The following is a 24,608-nucleotide window of genomic DNA, read 5'->3' on the forward strand; positions in this document are numbered from 1 at the left end:
CTGTTGGTGGGGATGCAAAATGGTGTGGCCACTATGAAAAACAGTATGGCAATGTATTAAAATTCAAAAATAAGCTACTATAAGATCTAGCAATAGAATACCCAGTTCTGTGTATTCATTCAAAAGAACTGAAATTAGTATCTTGAAGAGATATCAGCACTCCTGTGTTCACTGCAGCACTATTCACAATAGCTAAGATGTAGAGGGATCCCTGGGTGGCGCAGTGGTTTAGCGCCTGCCTTTGGCCCAGGGCGCGATCCTGGAGACCCAGGATCGAATCCCACGTCGGGCTCCTGGTGCATGGAGCCTGCTTCTCCCTCCGCCTATGTCTCTGCCTCTCTCTCTCTCTCTCTCTCTCTCTCTGTGTGACTATCATAAATAAATAAAAGTAAAAAAAAAAAAACAATAGCTAAGATGTAGAAACAAACTACATGTCCACTGACAGAAGAATCAATAAAGAAAACATGGTATATAAATACAATAAAATATTATTCAGTTTTAAAAAAGAATGAAATTCAGCAACATGTGACAACATGAATAAACCTTGAGGACAATTATGGTAAATAAAATAAGCTAGTCACAGAGAGATAAATACTGCATGATTTCACTTGTATGAGGTATCTAAAATAGTCACATTCATAGAATCAAAAAGTAGAATGGTGGCTGCTAGAGGCTAGGGGAAGGAATAAATGGGGAGTTACTAATCAATGGGAATAAAGTTTCAGTTAAGCAAGATGAGTAAGCTCTAGAGATCTACTGTACAAAGTTGTACCTATAGTAAAAAACAATGTACACTTAAGAATTTGTTTACAAAGTAGATATCATGTTCAGTGTTCTTACCACATTCATTTTTTTAAAGATTTTATTTATTTATTTATGAGAGACACAGAGAGAGAGAGGGAGAGAAGCAGAGACATAGGCAGAGAGAGAAGCAGGTTCCATGCAGGGAGCCCGATGTGGGACTCGATCCCAGGACTCCAGGATTATACCCTGGGCTGAAGGCAGATGCTTAACCACTAAGCCACCCAGGCATCCCACCACATACATTAAAAAAAATTTTCTGGGCAGCCCTGGTGGCACAGCGGTTTAGTGCCGCCTGCAGCCCAGGGTGTGATCCTGGAGACCTGGGATGGAGTCCCACGTCAGGCTCCCTGCGTGGAGCCTGCTTCTCCCTCTGCCTGTGTCTCTGTGTCTCTCATGAATAAATAAATAAAATCTTCAAAAAAGAAATCTTAAAAAAATAAATCTGTACATCAAAGTAAACTAAGAGGAGACAACCTACTGAATGGGAGAAGATATTTGCAAATGGCATATCCAATATAGGATTAGTATCCAAAATATATACAGAACACATACAAGTCAACACCACAAAAAAAATCCAATTAAAAAATGGGCAGAAGACATGAACAGACATTTCTCCAAAGAAGACATACAGATAATACACACATGAAAAGATGCTCAACAGTACTCATCATAAGGGAAATGCAAATCAAACCTACAATAAGATATCACCTTATACCCTAAGAAAGGCCAAAATTTAAAAAACAAACAAGAAACAACAAGTGTTGGCAAAGATGTGGAAAAAAAAGAATACTCATATACAACCGGTAGAAATGCAAACTGGGATAGTCACTGTGGAATACCATATTCCTCAAAAAGTTAAAAAAAAGAACTACCCTATGATCCAGTAAACACACTACTGGGTATTTACTCCCAAAATACACAAAAACTAATTCAAAGGGATACAGGAACCCTTGTGTTTATTGCAGGATATTTACAAGAGTCAAACCATGGGAGCAGCCCAAGTTTCCAATGATAGATGAGTAGATAAAGAAGATATGTTGTGGGACACCTGGGTGGCTCAGTGGTTTAGCGCCTGCTTTTGGCCCAGGGTGTGATCCTGGAGTCCAGGGATCGAGTCCCACATTAGGCTCCCTGCATAGAGCCTGCTTTTCCCTCTGTCTCGGTCTCTGTCTCTCTCTCTGTCTCTCTCATGAATAAATAAATATAATATTTTTTTAAAAAAAGAAGAAGACATGTTGTACATTTATAGTGCAATATTATTCAGCCATAAAAAGAATAAATTCTAGCCATTTGTGAATATAGAAGGAACTGGAGAGTATAATGCTAAGCAAAATAAGTCCGTCAGAGAAAGACAAATACTGTATCATTTCACTCATATGTGAAATTTAAGAAACAAAACAAATGAGCAAAGGATAAAAAAGGAGACAAACCAAAAAACAGACTCTTAAGAGAAAAAGTTGATAGTTACCAGAGGGGAGATGGGTGGAGGGATGCATGAAATAGGTGAAGAGGATTAAAAAGTGTACTTATCAGGATGAGTACTAAGTAATATATAGAATTCTTGAATCACTACATTGTACACCTAAAATTAATATAACACCATATGCTAAGTATCTGGAATTAAAATTAAGAAGTTAATAATTTTAATTGCAAAAAATACTTAATGTTCTTAGCACAGTTTTTTAAAAAAAAGCCATATAGAATGTTACATAGTACAGTTATCATTTCATACTTTGCTGTAGTTGCTATTATAATAATAATTAATAATTTAAAAAGAAAGTACTCTAGGAGGCAAAGAAGGGGGATTAGGAAAGAAAAGAAAGATAATTTTTACTCTGCTAAACATTTAAGATCTTTGTAAACATCCCTGCATTTAATCATTATAACCTATGGCGAAGATAATTATTACATTCATTTTATAGATGAGAAAGCTGAATTTTAGAAAGATGAAATAACTTGTCTAAAGTCACAAAGATAGCACAGGGTACAATGATTAATCACAATTATCTAACTTCATCAAACCAGCTTTGGCTTGTAGTTACCACTTTAGCAGTGACTGGCTGAACTGTGCTTGGATATAAGGACAATAATGTCTCCTCTACCTAGAAATTCATTTCAGATTGATGGGAATTTAGGAAAATCTTCAGTTGTGTATATATGTGATAATGTAAACAAATAATTTTTATAAATAAAAAGAAACTACAGGGGTACCTGGGTAGCTCAGTCAGTTAAGTGTCTGCCTTCAGCTCAGGTCATGATCCTAGGGTCCTGCGATAGAGCCCCAGGTTGTGCTCCCTGCTCTCCTTCACCCTCTGCCTCTCTCCCTGCTTGTGCTCAATCTTTTTCTTTCTCAAGTCTCTCTCAAGTAAATAATTTTTTTTAAAAAAGAGGACTACAGAAAAAATAGGATAATATGAAAAAAATTTATATTCTAATAGATTATATGATTTACTATTTTGAAAAATAAACTCTAAAGTCAACTAAAATAAATTGAAATTGAAAGCTGACTAGCCGCAAAAGAAAACTATCTGAGTTTTCCTCAGGAGTACTTAATTATTCTCCCTTTGCCACTTGCAGATATCCTTCTCTCTCACATCCTACACATTTGCCATCCCCATCTAAACACAATGACACAGTTCTGAGCCTTTCAGATTTAATATCAATGACATCTGTGGGTACATGTATGTAGCATACAATAACTCTGTCCTTAGGTATGTGGCCAACAACTTAACACTATTGTCTTTATACAAAGGCTCTGTTATTACTACTCAAAAGAAATGGAAAGTATGAATTAAAGTCTAGGAGATATGTATTTTTAAAATCTAAAATACACCTTCAGATCTCTAGAAGAGCTAAGATGAACCTTTTAAAGACATCTCTGTACAAACAACCAAATACATTATTAAGTGAACAAGAGTAAGTTTTGTACTTCCTGACCTATGCATTTTTGCTAGCCTTGTAAATTTGGAGCTCTAATTGGGTATTATGACAAGATTTATAGAGATTATGACTTCAGACTTCAAGAATCTTATGATAAGAAATTTTGTTCTAAATATAGCCACATAACACCATATAACCCAAATCTGGAAACAAAATCAAACACTTTGGGATGCCTGGGTGGCTCAGTCAGTTAAGCATTTGTCTTTAGCTCAGGTCATGGCCATGGGATCCTGTCCAGCATTGGACTTCCGGCTCAGCAGGGATTCTGCTTGTCCCTCTCCCTCTTCCCCTCCCCCTTCTTGTGTGAGTGTGTGCACCACTCTCCCCTCTCTCAGATAAATAAATAAAATCTTTTAAAAAATTGTAAAAAATCAAACACTTTTAACGAAGTCCAAAATATATGCATATCTTTTAGCATATGCTTCTGTAGTGCTTTCTATGGAAGCTTTCACTTATTCATTTAATAAATATTTATTGGGTACTTTGGATGTGCACAGGACTATGCTGGGCGCTGAATAAAACAGTTCCCACTTAAAGGGAAATAACTGCTGGAAAGGGAGAAGGATCTATCAATAGGAAAATGATGTGGAATGTTAAGTGCCAAAATAAAGTTATGAACATACTCCAAAAACTATATATAAGTAATCTACTCCCTAAAGGTTAAACAGTCTGAAAAACTAAAAACAGCAGAATGCAAGGGCAGTTAATATTTGTATTAATGTTGGTGTAACCATTTTGGCTATGAGAGCTGACCATAAACTTTCCTGGATAGGTTTTTATGCATGAAAGTCTGTGATATTAATTTTTAATTGGTCTTACTGTGGACCTATTTAACTTTAATTCCATTTCATAAATTGTAATTTTGAATAGTCTAATGCTGTCATAGGCCAGGTTTACAATTCAGTTATTAGTTTTAAAGCAGAACTTTTTAATTCTTTGTATGCTACAGGTAACTTTGAAACAATGCATCACATAGTTAGCTTATTACCTACAGATGGGTAAGCCAAAAGTAGTTTTTTTCTCTGATATACACAGATACCTTCCAAATGGAAATGCATCTGCAGAAAGCTCCCAAGAAGATAACCCTAAAATTATTGAAGATCTGGGGTAGGTCCTTTCAAATATTTGTGTGATTTCCCTTTTTTGGGAAGGTGGAACACACTGCCAACAACACAGAGGAAGAGAAGGTCCTTCAACTGTCTCCTTATTCTTGGGTCTCAATCCTTCATGACCAAGAACCCCCCTGTACAAAAAAAGTTCATGGTTGGTGTGCCCAAATAATTACATAGCTGTGGTGGAACAACTACTTCAAGAAGAGCTGGGAGTCACTGAGATAGGGCAAGTGACTAAGGACATTCCAAGAAGTAGCAGGCAAAGAGGTCTGAATGACTAGAGGTCATATCAAAGGAGCCTGAGGCCTAGTTGATGATGGGTAGTCTACTAGTGAATAGATGACTACGCCAAGGACATCTAGTAGCAGAAAAGGAGGGACGACCCAGAGCATTACAGAGATAGGCTACTTTCACTACTTCTCCAAATCAAAGGTTCTGAATCTGGTGTCCCTGAAGGAGAAGTTTCATTAAATTCTCAAAAGGGTTTATGATCTAAAAAATCAGTTGGAGTCACTATTCTAAACCTTGAGTATATGCATAATGTAGCTCCACATGAATCAGCTCTTAAGTTTCCTAACGAGGAGAAAATTTTGGGGATCCCTGGGTGGTACAGCGGTTTGGCGCCTGCCTTTGGCCCAGGGCGTGATCCTGGAGACCTGGGATTGAATCCCACGTCAGGCTCCCGGTGCATGGAGCCTGCTTCTCTCTCTCTGTGTGTGTGTGTGTGTGTGTGTGTGACTATCATAAATTAAAAAAAAGAAAATTGCTTTTTTAGTTTTCTTTTATTTATTTATTTTTAGATGTTTTTTTCTTTTTTTTTTTTTTATTCATGATAGTCACAGAGAGAGGAGAGAGAGGCAGAGACACAGGTAGAGGGAGAAGCGGGCTCCATGCCGGGAGCCCAATGCGTGACTTGATCACAGGACTCCAGGATTGCGCCCTGGGCCAAAGGCAGGTGCTAAACCGCTGAGCCACCCAGGGATCCCCTGCTTTTTTAGTTTTAAAAAATGATATTGGGGATCCCTAGGTGGCGCAGCGGTTTGGCGCCTGTCTTTGGCCCAGGGCGCGATCCTGGAGACCCGGGATCGAATCCCACATCGGGCTCCCGGTGCATGGAGCCTGCTCCTCCCTCTGCCTGTGTCTCTGCCTCTCTCTCTCTCTCTCTCTCTCTGTGTGTGACTATCATAAATAAATTAAAAAAAATTAAAAAAAAAATGATATTGCTTCAATGTAAAGATAAACCATCCCAGAAAATAAGTTCATTTATTTATAAAATTAATAGGTACCTGCTATATGCTGGGCTCTCAAATAAATAAATAAATAAATAAATATGAATATAAAAACTCAAATGAAATAGTCCTGATCTCAAAGATCTTACAACAAGCTAGTTAGAGACTAAAATATGACTCAATTACTGTGGACTGTGTAAGTGCTACGAGCATTATAAACCAGATCCTAATACATTCTATACATTATTCTGTCAAGTTTTTTTTTATTTATAATCAATATGATTGCTCTATTGACCTTTCCAACCATATCACAGTAGTCATTACAATACAATGAAGGGGACAATAGAATATTTCATTGAGAAAGTAATCAGAGCCAGTGTACATACTCCAGAATAGATTTCCTTTTTCCAGAACTGCTTGCTGAATGTAAAGTAGGTTTGTCATTAGATTCTCTTTGGTATATCCAGTCAAGGGATAGTGACTTAGAATTCCTTAATGGAGCTAACCTAAAGAAGACCTGTGAACAACACTGCTGCGCTATCGTACCCCCATTCCCAAGAGTGGCTTAGGCTTGCTGGGATGGAGGCATAAGGGAGAAAGGATCCTATGAGTCTGGAAAACGATTTATTCAGGGAGAGGAAAAAGGATGTAGAGTCTGAGCTCATCTCCACTCACCAAAAACAAACAAAAAAACAAAGAAGCTGTGTGAGAGTTTGCTTATGTCCATTGCTATTACCATCAAAACCATAGCCACTCTGTCCATAGCACCCTGGTAGTTTCTTAAAAGATTTTTGTAATTAGTGTCAGTTCCATGACAGTGTTCTTCAGTTTCATTTCTTTGCCAAGCATCTTGAAAGGTCTTGCTAATAGGTCATCAAGATGGAAAGAAAAACAATAAAAAATGGACAGACTCAAAACAATGTTGGTAGTAAATACATTGCCACACACACCATGTTAGATCAGTTGTGAACTGTGGCATGTATTGTGTATCCTATACCTCCAAGGAAAGCTCTAATTATTAGGACTGCAGTGGCAAAACAGCAAATAAATCATTCTATCTTCATTTTCCCAACTAGGAACACTAAATACAGAGCTAAATGCATCTTTAACTACTACTGTACTGCAAAGACAGGATGCTCTAAAAGAAGTTGGCAGAATAGAGAGGTTCCCATGAGAAGAAAATAATGTCCTGCTTCTGTCACTGTCAGTGAAGTCAATTATGCTCAATCCCAAGTCTTCAATTCTATAATGTGAAAAAAATATTATATAAATATTTTTAAAGCTTTTTATTTCTTCAGGTAACATTTTTACTGAGGGCATGCCAAAATATCATTTTGGTATTATAAACGATTTCAGTCTCACTAAATGGGAAGATCAGTTCTACCTCTTTGTAATAAAAGGTGACCAAGATGGAATTTCATTAAGCTCTTGATTTTTAGGGGGGGGGGGTGTCTACTGCTAACGTTTTACTAATTTAAAGATAACAAATAATGAGAATAAAGTAGAAGGTCACTAAAATGTTAAAGCAAAATACTCAACCCTCAGGGTGCCTGAGTGATATAGTTTGTTAGGCTTCTGAATCTTGGCTTGGGCTCAGGTCGTAATCTCAGGTTCGTAAGATCAAGTCTCTTATCAGGCTCTGCGTTGAGCACAGAGTCTACTTAAGACTCTCTCCCTCTCCATCTTCCCATCCATACAGGGGAGCCCTGTATGCGTGCTCTGTCTCTCAAATAAATAAATAAATAAATAAATAAATAAATAAATAAATCTTAAAAACACACATACAGAGAATAAATTCTAAAAATCTAAAAAGTCGATTAAAGTAACTCCTTCCCTTAATTTCTTCAAGGGGAGAATGAGCTAGTATCAGCAGGCGTGTCCCCTATAGCGTACATTTAATGCTCAGAGGTATAAAAAAGCTTAATCTTCTTCCAAAATGATAAAGTATGTACCCCATCCTCCTTTAAGGTTCTACACATTAGGAACTGTGCCCATATCCTATGTGACCACAGTGCAGCAACATCTGTCCAATGACAGGGGAATGTTTTTCACCTCTTTTATAAATGCATGCAGTCTGTGCTCATGTATATTTACACAAGTCTGCTTTCCCTACAGGGAGGAAAAAGTCAGACTCACTGACGTTGTTTTGACCCTCAAACTGAACTTGATACTGTCGATGTACACTTTAATTAAAGATTAGTTCAAAACTATTTTTTATTTAAAGGCTGATTCTAAACAAATGTCTTCACTGTTCAATTAAAAATAATTTATGGTATCAAAAAGCGTACACATGATTGCTTCTCTCTGTGTTTGTCACAGTAAATACTTCTGACAGATGTTTCCTCTCTTCAAACATGCTAGGAGGTGCTTGAGACTTAGTAATTTTAAAACAGACATTAAATGCATTTACATATTGTAAATAAGATCCACTGAGAATTCTGTAGAGCAATGTACACTGAAGAAAGCAAATTGTTACTTGATTATTTATCTTTCAAGCATAAGAAATGTCCATAGAGTCAATCCATCTCTTTTGTTACTGTAAAAATAACTGTGTAGCTGGGTTAAAATACCCTTAGTTTCAGATACTTTCAAGGAATGTGAATCTCTGGGACCCAGAATTCGCAGGGAAATGTTCACTGTACATTATTTGACTATTTATAAAATACCTACTATCTTTAGTTAGAATATGGAAGTATTAGATTTCTTTGAATTAGAAAGTGAACTTTAAAAATAGTAAAAATAACTTGCTTTCACCACTGCTAAGGTTATGTTTGAACAGTTGTAACAACAGATCTATGTGCCTCAAGAGTTTTTAAAACTTAGGTAATATTTTTAGTTACAAAACTCTGGGATGCTCTTATATAAACTCATCTGCAAAGCTCTAAATGCCTTTAATTATGCTATATTAAACCTAGCCTCAGTCTAATTTTATATGCAAAATAAACTATGTATCAGTAATGTAGGTATAACATTGAGACTTTGATTTCCAGTTAGTTCTCAAAGAGCCCTTCTGAAATTAGGACACCCCTCCTCAAAAAAAAAAAAAGCAATAGTAGAAAGCAAAAGGTGGTTTTTTGTTTTTTGTTTTTTTTTAGAACAATCTAAGCTAGGTTTTGTGATTGCTAGTCTCAACCCTATCAATGTATTACTCTATGAACAAGAGCTATGGAAGATCTAATTTTTAAGAATTATGTTATTACCCATTTTAAAATTCTACTTTGATACCTGAATATTCACTACTCAAATTTTTAAAAAACAGTAGAACCCTTTGCGATAAGAATATAACCAGACCAGACCCATTTTATAGACAGGGAAAATGAGCATTGGAGACACCCAGTCAGAGAGGGGCCCAGAGTTACACAACTGCCATGAGGCGGAGTTGGAACTTGAATTCAGGTCACTGACTCCAAAAGCCAAGCTCTCAACTATTCTGCAAGGGGGTCTCAAATATAGGCAGGTAAAGTAAGTGAGGGAAGCAGGAGAATGTGATTGAGGTCAACTGGAGAGCACATGTTCACCCAAAGGCACCTGCAGCTATTGTACCCCAAAATGGTGAGCCAGACAGAACTTTCTCAAGTTCTCAAACTTGAGAAATCAGACTAACTGACAAGCAAGATATCTAGATTAAGAAATCAACGAATTTTAAAATATTGGCTCAATAATTTTTCTTTAAAAATATTATTACTGGATAAAAAGAAAAAGAATCTGGTAATGCTAGCAAACATAAGGAGACACTGAAACTCTTGTGCACTACTGAAGGAATGCAAAAATGGTAGAGCCACTTCGTTTTTTGTTGTTGTTTTTGTTGTTGTTAAGATTTTTAAAAATTTATTTATTCATGATAGACACAGAGAGAGAGAGAGGCAGAGACACAGCAGAGGGAGAAGCAGGCTCCATGCCGGGAGCCCCACACGGGACTTGATCCCGGGACCCCAGAATCATGCCCTGGGCCAAAGGCAGGCGCCAGACTGCTGAGCCACCCAGGGATCCCATGTAGAGCCATTTTGGAAAATGGTTTGACATAACTTTTATAAAGTTAAAGCATGTACTTACAACATCTAGCAGTCCCATTGTTAGTCCAAGGTATTTTACCAAGTGAAATGAAAACCTACATCCATGCAAAAATATGTACCCAAATGTGTATAGTGGCTTAGATAATCACAAAAAACAAAACGACCCAAAGGTCTGACACTGGGAAATGAATAAACAAACTGTGGTATATCCACACAATGCAATACTACTCAGCATTAAAAAGGAATGAACTAGGGGGACCTGGGTGGCTCAGTGGTTGAGCATCTGCCTTGGCTCAGGACGTGATCCTGGGGTCCTGGGATCAAGTCTCACATTGGGCTCCCTGTGAGGAGCCTGCTTCTCCCTCTGCCTGTGTCTCTGCCTCTTCTCTGTGTCTCTCATGAATAAGTAAAATCTTTTTTAAAAAAGGAATGAACTAGTGATACACAAAACAACATGCATAGATCTCAAAGCTTTATGCTAAGCTAAAGAAGCCAACTTAAAAGGGTACACACTGTATGATTTTATGACATTCTGGCAAAGGTGAAGCTATAGAGACAGAAAACAGATCAGTAGTTGCCAAGACCTAGGGGAAGAATGCACAGGGTCACAAAGGAATGGGAGGGTGGGATGATGAAATGTTAAGTATCTATATTGTGGTAGTTTTTATCAAAACTCACTGAACTATATATACTCAAGATTGAATTTAACTATGTACATTATACCTTAACCAAACAATATGGGAAATAGCTGAAGGGTAAAAAAAACACCAATTATATAAAACCTACTTTTCATTATATATACATAATCCTTACAGCAATATATTTTTTTCACTGATGTGTGGGACTTAACATTATAAAGATGGTAACTTAAAGATGAATTTAGAGAAAGACAAATTTTTATTAGATTTTATTTATTCATGAGAGACACAGAAAGAGAGGCGGAGACACAGACTGAGGGAGAAGGAGGGTACCTGCAGGGAGCATGATGTGGGACTCATCCTGGGATCAGGATCATGCCCTGAGCCAAAGGCAGATGCTCAACTGCTGAGCCACCCAGGCATCCCCCAAAAGACATATAATTTTAAGACCACGTTCCATGAAATAAAATCTACAGCACTCTAAAGCCATCTATTTTCTGAAAGACTAGACAAGAACTCCAAAGAATATACTGTACAACGAAAATAGTGTTTGAATAGGGAGTCAAGTTAAAATATGTCCTTTATTGAAGTATTAGATACAAAAAATGTTTTGCAAATTATGAAGAACTCTACAAATATTAAATAGGATAGGTGTGGTAAAAGCACAAGTATTAGGGTTAGTCAGCCTGGCTTGAATCCTGTCTCTGCCACTTAGTAGCTGTGACCTTGACAAGTTACTTAATCCCTCTGAGCCTTATTTTCTCAACCATAAAATATAAAACCCTCAAAGAGTTTTTGTAGATTAAATGAGAAAATAAAGTGCTTTTTTTTGTAAAGAACTTAGCACATATAGTTAAATAAGGTACCTGTTACTGACATATGTAATGTTGAAAATTTGAATCTTTTATTATTCTATTTTTAACTTAATGGCAAATATTGGTTTCTTGCGGGAACTGAGACTACTCTGGAATCATGAGAGGATTTAGAAAGGCTCCTTAGAATGGCAGCAGGTAAGACAAGGTGGCCCAAAGTGGCCAGTATTGTTTCATCAGTCCTTTCTTTTGAACCTATCAAGCAACACAGTTGTCCATTTTCCAGCCTGTTATCAGTGAGGAGCTTCCCTGGTGCCCCCACCTCCATCCCACCTCCTGCACTTACAGGAGGCTTAGCAGGCCAGGCTAAGGTCAGGCAGGTGAGATGCCAAGGGTTCGAAAAATAAGGAGCCCCAGGCCACGTTCCCTACACAATTCTTATTTCCACACTTCTCCCAACATATAGATTGCCCACATTCTTCTCCACTCTGGGGGGGGAGGGGTGACTCTTTCTTTCCACTTCATCTTTTTCTTTAAGATTTTACCCATTTACTCATGATAGGCACACAGAGAGAGAGAGAGAGAGAGAGAGAGAGAGAGAGAGAGAGAGAAAGAGAGGCAGAGACACAGGCAGAGGGAGATGCAGGCTCCACGCCAGGGGCCCAACGCGAGACTCGATTCCGGGTCTCCAGGACTACGCCCTGGACCAAAGGCAGATGCTAAACCGCTGCGCCACCCAGGGATCCCTCCACTTCCTTTAAAAGCCTGTAAAGGTTCACACAGTTCGGTGACTAATAGCCTCTGCTATTGTTGTATCCTAGAGTCTATATGTTTGTTTCCATTTTGGATAACTTCCATTTTTGAAATAATATTCCTGGTTTTTTTTTCTGTATTAACATAGGAATCTCTCTTTGGTGGAATCTGAAAGCTTGCTGACAAAAAAGTGATATACTTGAACTTCACTTTCTCTGTAACTCAAGAGTAAAAGAAAATCTGTTTGTAAAAAAAAAAATGAGTAAATTCAGCCTTAAGTGATCTGACACGTTTTGTTTTTGTTTTTACCTTTATAGTACCAGGCAATATCCTCTTTCCCGGTTTGTAACTCTAGGGTATCTCGCTATATAAGAAAAACCTTTAAGCTGTTTGATTTGTTTCTTTATGGCATCTGAAACATTGCCTTTCAGTTGCTTTATGCCTCATCACGTACAATTTTTGAGAAAATAAGGATGTGCTTCCTCATTCATCAAAAGAAAGTAATCCTTTTTTTAGCCAATGGTATTTTGAGAACATCCCTTTCTAGAGTGTACATCTAATTATGGCTATTGAACGGGAATTGAAGTTATTATTCTGATCCACTAATAAAAGTGTGAAATGATATATTAAATTCCAAGTGTCACCATTACTACGTCCTACTTAACAGTTCCAATTTAAAAATCTATTGTAGGGCAGCCTGGGTGGCTCAGCGGTTTAGCGCTGCCTTTGGCCCGGGTGTGATCCTAGAGACCCGGGATCGAGTCCACGTCAGGCTTCCTGAGTGGAGCCTGCTTCTCCCTCTGCCTGTGTCTCTGCGTCTCTCTCAGTCTCTGTCTCTATGAATAAATAAATAAAATCTAAAAAAAAAAAAAATCTATCGTAAAGAAATTACGTCGCGTATGTAAGAGCAATTTCATCAATGGTATTTTAAATTTCATATTCCGTCTCGACTCCAAAGATGTTTAAACGTCCTGCTCTTCGAATTGAGGGCATTATTTCCAGGGCGTACTAACGAGGTTCTAGGAAATACCTGGCGTCCACCGAGGCTTCACCTCCGAAGGCCCCGGGTGCAGGACCCCGGGAACCCCAGGGTCTGGGGGGCGTCCCGGGCCCAGCGGCGTGGAGCCAGCGCTGGCGCTAAGGGAGCCTCGCCGCACGGCTTGCAGGGCGCCCAAGGGCAGGACCCCCGGGGAGTCCCCGCCGCGGAGGCGGAGCCAGGACGAACGCGAGGTCCAAACACCGAAACAAAGCGGGGCCCCGGCGTCTGCGACGGAGGCGGCCCGCAACGATCCGCGCCCCCGCGATCCCACGGCCGTTCACTCTGGTTTGAGGGGGAAACTGTAAATATCACAGCAGGCGCGCACTCTCCGAGCGGCTACGAACGGGTCCCGGAGTCCCGAGGTGGAGCGGCCACTGCTTTCACGAGGGCAGCAGGAAACATTTACCAGGTTAGCGCATCGCAGCCGCGCGCTCCACGTTTCCTCAGAAAATTGAACGGCACACGCTCCACAAAACGGCAGGGTTCCCGCCGCCTCCCGCGGGCGCCTGCCTGGGAGGCGCCGGCGCGCAGGCGGGACCCGGGACCGGAGGCCCGCGGCACAGCCGGGGAACCCGCGAGGCCGCCGCACCGGCCGCCGACACCGCGGACGCTCGACGTGCTTCGCCGGCAGTCACGCCGCGGGGCGGGCGGAGACGGGGCGGGGGCGGGGGCGGGGGCGGGGGCGGGGGCGGGGCCACGACGACGGCCCGCCCCTGGGGCCCCGCCCCGCCCCGCCCCGCCGGGCCGTTTGATTAATGACTCCCACCCCTGTCAGAGCCCCTCAGGTGGGTGCGGACGCCTGCGCGCGTCCTGCCGTCGCAGCCCTACAGCGAGCCTGGCCCACACCCGCCTCGCCACGGGGGCGCCCGCATAAAAGGCGCGGCCAGCAGGGGCTGGAGGCGGCTGCCGACTTCGGCGGGACGGGGATGGAGTGACCTGTGTCGCGCGGCCCTGGCCACTCAGACCCAGCTCGACGCTCCGGGCCCGCGCGTGCAGCGGAGCGGAGCCCTGCACGGCCGCTCCGGGAAAGGTGAGGACCTCGGGCCGACCCCAGCCACGCCGCTTGGTCCTCAGGTTTGTTAGAAGAGCGGGTGTCTGGTCCAAGGTGAGGTCTGGGGGTCCCCTCTACTCCCGCAGGAATTAGAACGAGCCCCGCCGTCGCCACCTCCCCGCCGCCCCCCGATGCCTGGCCTCGAGAGCGACTGGTGCGCGGGCTGCCCGCGTGGGCGCCGAGGACTTGGCGAGGCTGGCCAAGTGCGAACAAGTTCCGAACCGGAGCTGGGCTCCCGAGACCCTCCTTCCTCGCTAGCGTAGCCCTTTCGCTTCAGTCGTCCCTGAAAAGTAAAGCGGGCACCGCGCCGCTCCTGAGCCTTCTAAGCCCAGGCCCCGTCGGGCTGCGCCGCTCTCCCAACACGCCCCAGTCGGAAAGGCCTCGTCCGCGAGGACGCCCGAGCCACGTCGGTGTCCCCGCCGGCGTGCAGCCGCGCCGAGAGGCCTGCGCTTGCTCGGGGTGAGCCCGACCCGCGCCGGGCCTCACCGCGCCTTGGGTCCCTTGCAGGGCACGCCGCGCGGGAAGCCGCCATGGACCGCGACGGCCCGGCGAGCAGCCCCCTGATCGCCGGCAACGAGACCGCGCCCCCGGTCGCCGCCACCCGCGACCCGAGCCCGGGCGGGGCCGGGCCGGGACCCGCGGGCCCTGGCGGCGGCGGCGCGCGCCTCGGGGGCGGGCGGCCGGCGGCGGCGAACGCAGCGCGGGAGCGCAGCCGCGTGCAGACTCTGCGGCACGCCTTCCTGGAGCTGCAGCGCACGCTGCCGTCGGTGCCGCCGGACACCAAGCTGTCCAAGCTGGACGTGCTGCTGCTGGCCACTACCTACATTGCTCACCTCACCCGCAGCCTGCAGGACGACGCCGAGGCGCCGGCGGACCCAGCGCTGGGCGCCCTGCGCGGAGACGGCTACCTACACCCTGTCAAGGTAGGCAGGCTGGGCGCCCTGCGGAGCTGGGGTGGGGAGCCGGGCCCCTTAACCCTCCGGGTCGGCACCGCCTGGGCCGATGCCAGGAGCTCTCCCACTCCCCCCTCGGGGAGAGGCGGGGAACAGACCCGGAGAGCTACCTTGGCCGGCTAGGGCACAGGTACCGAGGTCCCCCACTGCATAAGGCTAACTCCAGAACTGTTCCCGGGCAGTGGCTTTACATCCGAGGTGGCTTGGGTAGGAGGGGTGACCCACGCCACTTACAGGATGCAGCCTGCGCGATGCCTTTCCTAGGTGAGAAGTTTCTCGGGAGTTCCTGGTTGGCAAGTTCTAGTGACTTTTAGTATCTGATTTACATTTGTGAGCTTTTGAGAGTTTTAAAAAAGTGTGCTTAATTTACATAATTACATTTCCATCGCGGTTTTTATCAGATGGTTGAAAAATTTCACGAATTAAGGGGGGTGATAGAATTATCCCTTTAAATAATCCAGGCAACCATGTTGAAAATTTTTTGTAGAACTGGTAAGAACAAAATGAAACCGTTCTGCCATCCTACGGAGTAAATTTTCAGTCCGTTTTAATAAAGGTTAATTATCATGGGTTAGACAGTTACGTAGAACGTTAGAAAAACTATAACGCATTTATGTAATTTTCACAATAGATTGGGGTATGTTAATCAAGTTGATTCAATACTGTATTAAAATTCTGTAGTGTGCAAAATTAGATCATAGAATCCATTTCGTAGGATTTTTTACATCCCATATAGATAAAATGGTCAGGGTTGTCATTTAACATTGTGTATATGGTTGTGATTTATCACCTATATTGCAGTGTTTAGACTCTGCTTTGTTTTTTTCACCTAGATTTGATTGTTTCAAAATCCAGCATTCAACTGGCTTTCTGTTGAAAATGCATTATCTTCCCTATATTTTCTAAACCTACAGGTTCAAGTTCTGGGTTCTACCATTCTGAAATATTTTGCCACACATGCAAATAGAAAATTAGGACAGCCTTAAGCATATCAGTCAGTGTTCAATTCAGTGAATAATCACTGAAATTTCAGTAGTAATGTACACTCCCTGATATTAACTGAACTTAAAATTCTGTGGTGAGGTTTAACAGTTTACTTTGCAAATATAATTAACATGATGATAGGCTCAAACTATTTTGAATATAGAAATTTGGAATATCATTTACTTACAATTATGATAGACCTCATTATATTCATGTGTTATACAATCTCTGCTAAAAAGTCATTCGTTATTAATTATGGGTTTTGCCTTACCGTCTGCATTAAATTGATACTCAAATATATCATTAATATTAGATTTCTGTTGACTCGACATTTCCCATATACTCTAAAAAAGTTTAACATTAAGTAGACTTTAATACAGAAAGCATTTGTTAAATGCCTCTGTGGGATATAGAATTCAGAGAAGAAATCAAATTGTTTCACCTTTGTTTCTTATAGTATCTTTTTGGATGAATACTGTTAATAATTTTCATGTAACAATAAGCTTAACAGGAGTTGATTCTTTTTGTACTTGATTCAGGCACCAAATGTTTTTGTAGTTTTACAACTCTTTTAAGAAAAATAAAATCTCATCTGTTCTTAAATCAATTATTTTTATTTTAAAAGACAATTCTAGGGATAATGAAACAAGGTCAAGGATTACCTCTGAAGTGAAATTAATGATGGTTGAACAAGTGACTAGTCTGTTTTAAAATCATTTACTGTGTGTCTACAGTTAGGAAAGTGAATACAATTAAGAGTAAGACTCAGCCCCTGCCCTAAATAAATATATAATAGAGACAAAGACAAAAATAAAATAATACTGTAAGGGATAATGTTCTGTGTGCCATAAGAAAGCTATAATCATGTGCTTGTGGAGGTTTGGAGGAAAAAGATTTCATACACGTAATTGAAACCACCTGTAACACATTATTTTACGGATATTACCAAATGCTTAAGTATTAAGTCTATCTTTGATTAATCTAATGCAAAAGAAATAAAAATATTCTGATTATTTGTATTTTTAGTTAACTAAGTGTGTTGTAACCCTTAGTTTAAAAGTGTTCCAAGATGACTTTTTTCTGCCTTACAACATTAAGTATTACTATGTCTTTGATGATTAAAGATCAGTTAACAGATATTTCAAGGCCAGGATTTTAAGTCATCAGTCCTTATTATCTATATCAGTCCTTATTTGGGGGAATTTACATTAAGAATATCTCATGAAACTAGAAGGTTTAAGTGACAGGGATCCTGGGGAATAGCCTAAAACAGCAGTTTCCATCCCTTTGGGATGTGAGCAATTTGATCAGCACCAGTGTACCAAAGAGCAATGATCCTCTAAGAGAACAGGGATATTTTTCAGATTCTTTTATTAGGAGAAAAGTACAGATGATTTTATTAATTGCATTATCCCTGGAGAATCACTATTGATGATATACATATAAAATAATTTTAAAAATAAATACAAATTTTTGTTATTTTGGGGTCATTTAACTCCAGAATTCAAGAGCGCATTTTTAAGGTTTTCGGGTTCAGTTCCATTAATTCTGTGAGTTTGTTAGATTGTTCTAAGCCTAATGAAATATGGTTTTAAATAAACTTTATTAGGTAAAATAATAGGTCAGGATTATGTTAATCTACACAATGTTAAAACATTCCATTGAAAAGTGAAATGTAAAACAGTCTACTGGCTTTTTTGGCATGATACTGACATGCAGCCTAACCAATATTTTATTTACATTTTATTTCTGACACTTAAACTATGTATGTACATTAAATTTAGTTGAATAAAATTATCAGAAGCCTTTTGGAAAATCAAAGTACACAGTTCTTCAAGTTTTATTAAGTTTGTGAAAAATGAGGCAAAAATTCACATATAATATATGTATTTTTTAAGATTTTATTTACTTATTCATGAGAGACACAGAGAGAGAGGCAGAAACACAGGCAGAAGGAGAAGCAGGCTCCCCATGGGAAGCCCGATGTGGAACTTGATCCCAGGACCCTGGGATCACGACCTGAGCTGGAGGCAGACACCCAACCACTGAGCCATCCAGTCGTCCCAAGCATTAGGTTTTTATGCTCATGAATATGACACAAAAATTTAAAAGTTTGAGAGGCACATGTTTATAACATGCCAAAAATTCTACACTTGAAATTGATTATTTTAGCCCTACACTATTCACTACAAGTATTACTTCTGCTTGGGCTGCAATAACAAAATATCATCGACTGAAAGTCTTCAAAAACAGAAATTTCTTCTCTCATAAGTCTGGAGTCTGGAAAGTCTAGGATCAAGGTGCTGGCCAATTGAATTGCTGTTAAGAGCTCTCTTCCTATCTTGCAGTTGGCCAACATCCCTCTTTTTCAGGAGAAAGACGCTTTCTCTTCCTCTTCTTAAAAGACCATTATACCATTATGAAGGACTCACCCTTTCAACCTCATTTAGCCTGAATTACCTCTCCAAACGCCATCATTTGGGAGTTAGAGCAAGAGCATCAATATATGAATGGGGAGGACAAGGCCGAGACACAGTCCATAACACTATGGCAGAAGGTTCTTCAGTATAATGCAGGACTTGAATCTGATCTAACATCAGCTCCTGACATATCAGAAAAATGCCAGATCAGTTTCTAAAACTCCTCAGGTTATCGACCCATGATAGCAAGAATCCCAAAGACAGGACCCGTGATACACCCAGAATGTGTAAGTGTGGGTTAAGAATCTGAAGTTCTTGGGACGCCTAAGTGGCTCAGTGGTTGAGCGTCTGTCTTTGGCTCAGGGGGTGATCCTGGGCCCAGGGGTCGAGTCCCACATAGGGCTCCCTGCAAGAACCCTGCTTCTCCCTCTGCCTATGCCTCTGCCGCTCTCTCTGTGTCTCTCATGAATAAATAAAATATTTTAAAAAATTAAAAAAGAATCCGAAGTTATTATGGTCTTTTTTTTTTAATTTTTATTTATTTATGATAGTCACACAGAGAGAGAGAGAGAGAGAGGCAGAGACACAGGCAGAGGGAGAAGCAGGCTCCATGCACCGGGAGCCCGACATGGGATTCGATCCCGGGTCTCCAGGATCGCGCCCTGGGCCAAAGGGAGGCGCCAAACCGCTGCGCCACCCAGGGATCCCGTTCTTATGGTCTTTACCTTGTTAATGATTGTATCTCTATTTGAACACTGCAGATTATCTGTCAGGCATTTAAGAATGTTTAATAGTGTTGTGTAACCAGGAGTGGGCTTGTGAATGTTTGATGATAAAAATAGCCTACTACTTACTGCAGCATTTACTCTCTGGAGAGTGTTGGATCCCGTTGCTGACCTTTGGGAGTTGCACTTTACTAATCTAAAGACTTCTCTTAGGCAGCCCGGGTAGTTCAGTGGTTTAGTGCCACCTTCGGCCCAGGGCGTGATCCTGGAGACCTGGGATCGAGTCCCATGTAGGGCTCCCTGCATGGAGCCTGCTTCATGCTCTGCCTGTATCTCTGCCTCTCTCTCTGTGTCTCTCATGAATAAATAAATAAAACCTTAAAAAAAAAAAAGACTTCCCTTTGTATAAAAGTAGTATTTCTCTGACTAGTTTTCCAAGGACCTTAGAACTGATTATCAGACACCCCTCCCCCCAAAAATATCTGAAAGTACTAGTTATGTAATATGTTTTTTTTTTATCACTGGGTCTATTTGGCAGTAAGTGATACTATTTTTTAAAGGTTGTCCAATTTTAAGGTGAATTTAGAAAAATCTCAATTAGAATACAAATGTGATCATTACTGAAACATGAATGCTGTATGATCCTGCTACATCCAGATATTTATTTTGGGCATTTTATCTACATAACACCAAATATTCTAACATTTGCAACATCTACTTTTAGCTAGATAATTTTTTCTTAAGATTTTAATTTATCTGAGAGTGAGTGAGTGCAGGGGGAGGGGCAAAGGAGAGGGACAAGCAGATTCTGCCCTGAGCGTGGAGCCCACTCACTCAGGACTCGATCCCAGGGTCCTGAGATCATGGCCTGAGCAGAAACCAAGAGTTGGACACTTAATGGACTGAGCCACCTAGATGCCCTTAGATAAATAAAATGTTTAAATAGTTGAATTGGTCACTTTTCCTTATACTTCTGTGACAAGTGAGAACATAAAATATTTACTATGTATAACTCCTTAAAATATCTTTAAAGCCAGAGATCTTGTTTTAGGCTTAATTTTATTTTAGATTTAGTTTTAAAATAAAATACTGTTGATAGATATATTTTCCTCCACTTAACTATATTCATACTCCATGACTTCTTGAAGTTCTTGTCCAAATGCACCCATATTATTTTCTACAGTTATGATCAAAGTCTTGGCATATTTTTACTTTTATTGTTAGCATTAATAAACATTTTTTCATGTTGTTCCTCAGACTTTTCACAATTACAATTGTTACTAGCTTCATGGTACTGCATTTGCCTTGAGGCAATCGGAATTTTTGATATTACTATAACAGACATTATCTGTCATAGATACTAACTTTTGGATTCTTGTTTAAATATTCTTTTTCAGAAATGGCCCATGCGATCAAGATTATACATTGGTGCTACTGGTCAGTTTCTGAAGCATTCTGTGTCTGGAGAAAAAGCAAATCATGGCAGTACTACAACAGACTCACAGCCTTAGGTTTTGCCCTGGTGGGTGCTAGTACAAAGTGGCATCTATTGTTTCTAAATAGTAGGAAATCATTCTATATTTATTACATCAGACAACAAACATCATTCCTGAAAGTTTACGTATGAATCCATAGTGGGAAGTTCAGATTTACCTGTTTAATTTAAATAAATGTGGGTTGAAATAATCAGTCTTATATAAAATACACAGCTTATCTATCCATTGTGAGAAATAGTTACTACTATATAGTGCAAGAAAAAGTATAGGAAAAAAAAGACCTCAAAATCAAAGAATTGTGAATATATCAAAGAATGCACATGTCCTCTGTAGTGTATCTATTAACACACTGAAAACCTGATATCTATCAATAATTTTTATAGTTTAAAAAAAATTAGACACCAGTATTCCATTTTTGTGAAAACCAGTTTGTGCTTAAGTTGGTCTAAGAAGTCATTTCAGTTGGAAAGTGTGAGATCATTTATTCAGTTTTAGCTGAGGATATGGAATGAAAAGATTGTTGGGGTAATATGAAGTTGCAATAACTTCTGCAACTAGTGATTTTTCTCTCAGTAAACTTGTTTGGAGTATTCGAATACTTTATTGTATAGAGCTTGGCCACCTTTCCTAGATAACTATGAAATACCATGTTTCCAAACTGTGGAAGGCTTTGGGAATCCCTGCAGCCCAGTGTGAACAGCAGGTGAGTGTCACCGGGCAGCAGGGTTTGTCACCCTCCTCCCTGTCATTCCATATCCATCTCACCCTCTTTCAGGTCCTAGACTAGATGAGCAGGTGCAGCTGCAGCCACTTAACAGAGAGTCAACCTGTCACAGTCAGGGCTTCTCCCCCTTGCCAGTTGCTGTTCACAATCTACTTGGCCATTATGAAATAGGAGAAAACCTGTCTGATTTGGGGATTCTGGCACTGATCTGCACTGTGAGGGGGTCTGAGGACACTGAGTGGCTACCCTGAGCTAACCCAGGCCCGAGTTTATCCCCCTGAACCTGCCCGCAGACTGAATCCATCCCAGGAATGTCCTCTGCGATGGGCCTCTCCCACCGCACTCCACACCAGATGCCCAGGGAGCGGCTGCACTGCCAGACTGTGCCAGTTTTAGTTTCCAACAGGAGCTCGGGGATCAGAGCCAGGAAGTAGAAATGTTGGTCGGGGAACACACTGAACCCCAAGCACGTCTGTTGTCATGTCTTGACTCTCTTCTTTTTCTCCTCAGTCTCTACTATTCCTCTTTCAACTGTAAAGTTCATTTATTTCTCAATAACCTAGTGTTAAAGTAGCTGAATTTGATCCAGGATTAGCAAACAGAAAAGTATAGTAATGGACTTGGTTGAACCGCTTAATATAGCTGTTGAACCATCATTTTATTTTTCTCCTCCCTGCAGTTTTCTTCCAGCTCTTGGCAGCAAAATGAGGTAAAAGACCATTTGAAGGCAAAAACCATCACTCAGCCGCACATGGCCATATCTTGGCTCATATCTGATAGCTTATAATTTTTATTATTTTAATGTGAATACGCCTTGTGATGTGACCAAAGCATGTCTTTACAAGAAAAGGCATATAATAAAAACTTTCTACATATTAATAGGTAGCAAAAATGTTTGTATATTTAAATATTTGTGAATATATTTACCCACTCATATAACATTGAAAGGAATAAAATGTAAAATGAGATATGAATTCAGCCATTCACTATTGTAAGTTATTGCCATAAAAAAGTGCTGAGAATAATCTTTTATCTTAAGGAATGAAATCAAAGTTCTTTAAAGTTACCGACTGAACTCTAAATGCCACATTTAATACCAAGAGTTTGAGAAAAATGGTTTTCTTGCTAATAATCTATTTGGCTACAGTTGTTAAAGCATTTAATTGGGTTAAAACTATGACTTCTGTTGAGTTGCCAGACTTCCCTAAATCATCCTGTTAAATAGTTAAGCTTTGCCTTTGGCAGTATTACTTTTTATTTCTTCTTGTCCACTTACAGAAAAGAAATGTTTTAATGCCAAAAAAGTATATTTCTGTCATAGGTTTTCATAACATTTCATTAAATTGCTAAATATGCTAACAGCTTTTGGTAGATTGGAAGATCTCAAGGGAGAAGTTGCATATTTTCACCCAAAGACTGAAAGGAGCATGTTGTTTTAATTAATGGTGCATGGTCAGGATAAAGGTATTATTAAAATAAAGCATTAATTTGAAAATTAACTTAGTCTGTTAAATTTGCATCTGTCTCTTGGGGTATTTAACAAATATTAAGGTACTTAAGGTACATCTGAAATCTTTCCAGAAGATAGATAACTATTTACCATTAACGTCTTCACCGTGCTTCCCTTAATGGAGTATCTATTAGGACCAGGGAGAGGAGGTTTATTTGGATCATAGTATTATCCTACAGTCTACAAGGGAAATCCTAAATTTCTGTCATTTCACTCAGCTCTCAGCAATATGACATACATTTAAATTCCTCTAATGAATATTTTTTTTAAACTTTTTTTTTTTAATTTTTATTTATTTTTGATAGTCACACAGAGAGAGAGAGAGAGAGAGAGGCAGAGACATAGGCAGAGGGAGAAGCAGGCTCCATGCACCAGGAGCCCGATATGGGATTCGATCCCGGGTCTCCAGGATCGCGCCCTGGGCCAAAGGCAGGCGCTAAACCGCTGCGCCACCCAGGGATCCCTCCTCTAATGAATATTTTAGAGGATATGGAAGTGCCTGTTTAGAAGTATAATCAGTTACAACAGTCTTTAAAAGTATTGTTTCCTTTTCTGATTATAAAAATGCAACGCTGTTTATTATATGTTGATTATGCATCAATAGTTATACTAAAAGTATATATATATATAGATAGATAGATATTCCCTGTTTTAAAAATTAAAACTTAATAATAAAAGGGGTAATGTGGCAAATAGAAGTCCTGCAATTGAAGAGGGTCTTTGAGATATAGAGTAAGCGTGGGGAAATCTAAACACACGTTACCTGGTAATAAAGATGGGTTTTGCATTTTTATAAGGCATATTTGGCCAAACTACTTCAACCTGCAGTTATAGATATTCTAAACAGTAGTTTTCTTATCTATTCACGGAGACTTTATTTAAACTTAGAAGAAGCTGTGCAAAAAGAAAATAAATGCTGATTGACCTTACTGAAGTACCCACTCATTATTTTATTAAAATTGTTTTTTGGTCAAATTATTCAATAATTTCTCTTTCTCTCACAGGTCCTCATTTTATATTCATGAAAGCAACTAACCAGTTATTATCAAGAAAAGAGAAAGTATTCAGACTCTAGTAAGATCTCTCTCCCTCTGTTTCTCTCTCTCTCTCTGTTTTTTAGTGGAGAGAGAATTCTATATTTTCAGCACATCATTTATTTAAGCCTTAGGGTACCATTCTGAGGAAATAAGCCAAAACAGACAAAACATTTCTGTAGTGGCCTACATGATTCCCTTAAAAATCAACACATGAATTGTATCTGATGTAATTATAAGACAAGTTGCCTGTTGGCTCCACATAAAATTGTATTCTTAGCTGGCAGGGAGAAGAAATTATAAATCAAACAGATTGCTTCTGATCCAAATTTATATATTAGATATCTTACTTTGAGAGGATGGCTTAATCC

General features: G+C 40.3%; 2 protein-coding genes and 1 long non-coding RNA gene across 8 annotated transcripts in view; 2 read left to right on the forward strand and 1 right to left on the reverse strand.

Annotated features, from left to right (window-relative positions):
* Positions 1–13,739, reverse strand: part of LOC140620319 (uncharacterized) — a 47,143-nt gene extending 33,404 nt beyond the window's left edge. Inside the window, exon 1 of the long non-coding RNA XR_012020103.1 lies at positions 13,332–13,739. This is a non-coding gene — a long non-coding RNA (uncharacterized lncRNA). The remainder of the gene's footprint in view (positions 1–13,331) is intronic.
* Positions 1–21,159, forward strand: part of PPP1R42 (protein phosphatase 1 regulatory subunit 42) — a 65,584-nt gene extending 44,425 nt beyond the window's left edge. Inside the window, exons 7-8 of one of the 3 annotated variants that reach the window (XR_012020100.1) lie at positions 4,780–4,851; positions 8,201–9,135. The gene's annotated coding sequence lies outside the window, so the exon portion shown is untranslated. Of the gene's footprint in view, positions 1–4,779; positions 4,852–8,200; positions 9,136–12,449; positions 12,673–20,870 lie in introns of those variants that run through there. The other 2 variants (XR_012020098.1, XR_012020099.1) reach the window with 2 other exon arrangements.
* TCF24 (transcription factor 24) lies at positions 14,922–23,192 on the forward strand. Of its 4 annotated transcripts, XR_012020101.1 has the most exons (4): positions 14,922–15,314; positions 20,871–20,995; positions 21,601–21,672; positions 22,373–23,192. XR_012020101.1 is itself a non-coding variant. In XM_072804409.1 (3 exons), the coding sequence occupies exons 1-2, from the start codon at positions 14,922–14,924 to the stop codon at positions 20,982–20,984; spliced, it is 507 nt and encodes a 168-aa protein (XP_072660510.1). In that variant the 3' UTR covers positions 20,985–20,995; positions 21,601–23,192. The 4 variants fall into 4 exon arrangements, 3 of the variants coding, with proteins under 3 accessions (XP_072660510.1, XP_072660511.1, XP_072660509.1); XM_072804409.1 differs by having other exon boundaries at positions 21,601–23,192; XM_072804410.1 differs by lacking the exon at positions 21,601–21,672.
* Positions 23,193–24,608: the final 1,416 nt, after the last annotated feature.

This window comes from Canis lupus, chromosome 28 (assembly GCF_048164855.1).
Source record: "Canis lupus baileyi chromosome 28, mCanLup2.hap1, whole genome shotgun sequence".
NCBI lineage: Eukaryota > Metazoa > Chordata > Mammalia > Carnivora > Canidae > Canis > Canis lupus.